At 48.1% G+C, this 2,705-nt stretch overlaps 1 protein-coding gene across 1 annotated transcript in view; it reads right to left on the reverse strand.

Annotated features, from left to right (window-relative positions):
• Positions 1-2,090, reverse strand: part of LOC119347829 (ESCRT-related protein CHMP1) — a 3,677-nt gene extending 1,587 nt beyond the window's left edge. Inside the window, exon 1 of the mRNA XM_037616351.1 lies at positions 1,319-2,090. Within this exon, the coding sequence (XP_037472248.1) occupies positions 1,343-1,957 (615 nt within the window). The 5' untranslated portion in view covers positions 1,958-2,090 and the 3' untranslated portion in view covers positions 1,319-1,342. The remainder of the gene's footprint in view (positions 1-1,318) is intronic.
• Positions 2,091-2,705: the final 615 nt, after the last annotated feature.

A 2,705-nucleotide genomic window follows, 5' to 3' on the forward strand; every position in this document is an offset into this window, starting at 1 on the left:
TACATTGACGGGACTATATGCCCTTGTGATATAATCAAAATGACTTGGCGAAAGGATGTGGAGCTATAAATTGCAGATATATAGGCCAGTACATCTCAATACCATCATTATTTTGTACCATGGAAGTACTTCCTGGATTAGGCACCTAAGCATAGCTTTCAGACTGAACTTCAACGAACATGCATAATATAGTACAAACTCCAACACATGCAAAATATCCCTATATGGTACTCCCTCCGTCCGAAAAAGATTGTCCCTCTAATGGAGTAGATACATCCATTCGAGGGACAAGCTTTTTCGGACGGAGGGAGTATATCACACTCTCAATTGCATACCGTAAATAATATGTCAAATAGAAGGGTGTGTTCATACACATAAACCTAAAAAGCTTGATAGAAGCTTGACAACATATGCACAATATTCAGTGTTGCTATCTTTTGTTGTTATTATTGTTACAGCCTTACAGGTATCATGTACTAATCTGAAATCTATCTTTTTAAGTGTAAAACTGAACCAGAAGCACCACATTATTTCTCAAACTTATCAGCTAAAGAATTCCAAATCGAAAGGCTTGAAAGAATCACCACATTATTTCTCAAACTTATCAGCTAAAGAATTCCAAATCGGAAGGCTTGAAAGAAGCACAACATTATTTCTTAAACTTATCAGCTAAAGGATTCCAAAACGAAAGGCTTGAAAGAAGATTACATACGCACCACGACAACCTAACAATCACAAATTCTCATCATAGCTGATGAGACGACATTAGAGGACCAAGTCTCAAGTATAAAAGGTAAACAATATGGTGCAGCAGCAGGCAAGTAGTATACAATATGATATACAATGCTCTTGACCTTGAAAGAAGCTCGGTGTTATACACGATATGCAAAGCTAGCTAACCTTCGCTCTTACAGTTGTTAGCGGTAACATGTTAGGACAAATATTAGTTGTACAAATGTAAATCTAGAATAATGCAGGTGCAAAACTAAGCCAGAAGCTAAAAAAAGCTTACATAAGCACCAGGACAACCTAACAACCACAAATCCTCATCATACTTGATGAGACGACATTATTACAGGACACAATTTTTCTTATGTACTCCCTCCGTCCCAAAATTCTTGTCTTAAATTTGTCTAGATACGGATGTATCTAATACTAAAACGTGACTTGATTCATCCGTATTTAGTCAAATCTAAGACAAGAATTTTGGGACGGAGGGAGTAAAAACTATAAACAATATTGTGCAGCAGCAGGCAATTAGTAGTATATCACTCGTTCATTCGTATACGAGGGGCCAGGCTTAGATCTAAATAATCACCTGAAGTGAAGTGAAAGCCGTCGTTCAGCCGCGGGCCTTGAGCTCAGCGAGGCGGCGGGTGAGGTCGTCCTCGTCGACCTTCTCCTTCTCCTTGGCGGCCGGGATGGCGTGGGCGGCGGCCTGGGGGAGGCCGACGGAGACCTCGAGGCCGTAGTCGTCGGCGACCTGCTGCATGAGGGAGTTGACCTCGGTCTCGGGCGTGGAGAGGGAGGTGGAGCCGGCCATGGCGCCCTCCATGAACTCGGCCTGGACCTCCATGTTGACGAACTGGCGCTCGAAGCTGTCCATGGTCTCGGACATCTTCTGGAGGTTGCCCGTGGCGAGGGAGGAGTCGAGCGACTTGACGATGTTGCCCATGGACTTGCCGATGGCCTGCATCTTGGCCTGCGTGTCGAGGCGGGCGACGACGGCGTCGAGGCGGGAGGCGAGGCGGAGGTAGTTCATGTGCTCGGTGCGCTTGCGGATGGCGTTCTCGGCGTAGATCCGGGCGCCGTCCACGTTGCCCTTCTCGATGGCCTTCTTCACCTTGAGCTTCTGCTCCTTCTCCTCCTTCTCGCACTTGCGCGCCTGCCGCTGCAGCGACTTGGACGTGAACTTGAGGTCGAAGATCTGCGCCATCAGCTTCTCCGGGTTGCCCATGGCTGCCTAGCTAGGGTTTCGGGGCGGGGCGAGGGATTCGGTTTGCGGCGGAGGTCTGGTGGGGGTCGGGGCTGGGAGATCGGGAATTGGGGATTGCGGAGAGGATTGGGGATTTTTTAGGGGAGAGACGGCCAGGCCACACGCGGTTTGGTTGTGACACGGCGAAGCAACGAGCCGCTGCGTGTGGGGTCGGCCGACGGCGCGTGCCGTGCGTTCCATGGACTAGGGGTCTGACTTTTTTCCCCTCCCTCTTTTTTTGAACTTCATATACACTCTCTCTGGGAGTATCTGTTTTTTCAACGGTTTTGCTAATTCTCGGTCGCCTACGCATTGCGAAGTTTTTAATGGCCGTCGAGATTTTCGTTCTTGCGATCACTTGTGATTCCGAGTGCATGGATCCTCGGAGGGGACGAGAAATTATCATAGGATCCGTGCGGCACCGACGCGCGCGGAGATGATGACGATGGTGATCTGATTTTCACATCAATGGTTAGAGTGAAGCCGATGCTCACGCATGATGTAAGTGATGGCTTCGTGATTTGTACTTGATCTGATGTTATTGCTAGACTAGATGCTTGCAGACTCGCGATTCCGCAGGTGTTGTTTCAGATACGATAGGGTTCTCCGACTTGACTAGACCTAATGGGATTCCACCACTGACCGGCGTCGTCGGTTCGAGGTGGTAGCGATTTAAGTTTAGAAGTAAGTATTTTCGGCCGCATGGGGGTGTGCTTCGTATGTGGGCTTC

Source organism: Triticum dicoccoides, unplaced genomic scaffold (genome assembly GCF_002162155.2).
Source record: "Triticum dicoccoides isolate Atlit2015 ecotype Zavitan unplaced genomic scaffold, WEW_v2.0 scaffold76542, whole genome shotgun sequence".
NCBI classification, from domain to species: Eukaryota; Viridiplantae; Streptophyta; class Magnoliopsida; order Poales; family Poaceae; genus Triticum; species Triticum dicoccoides.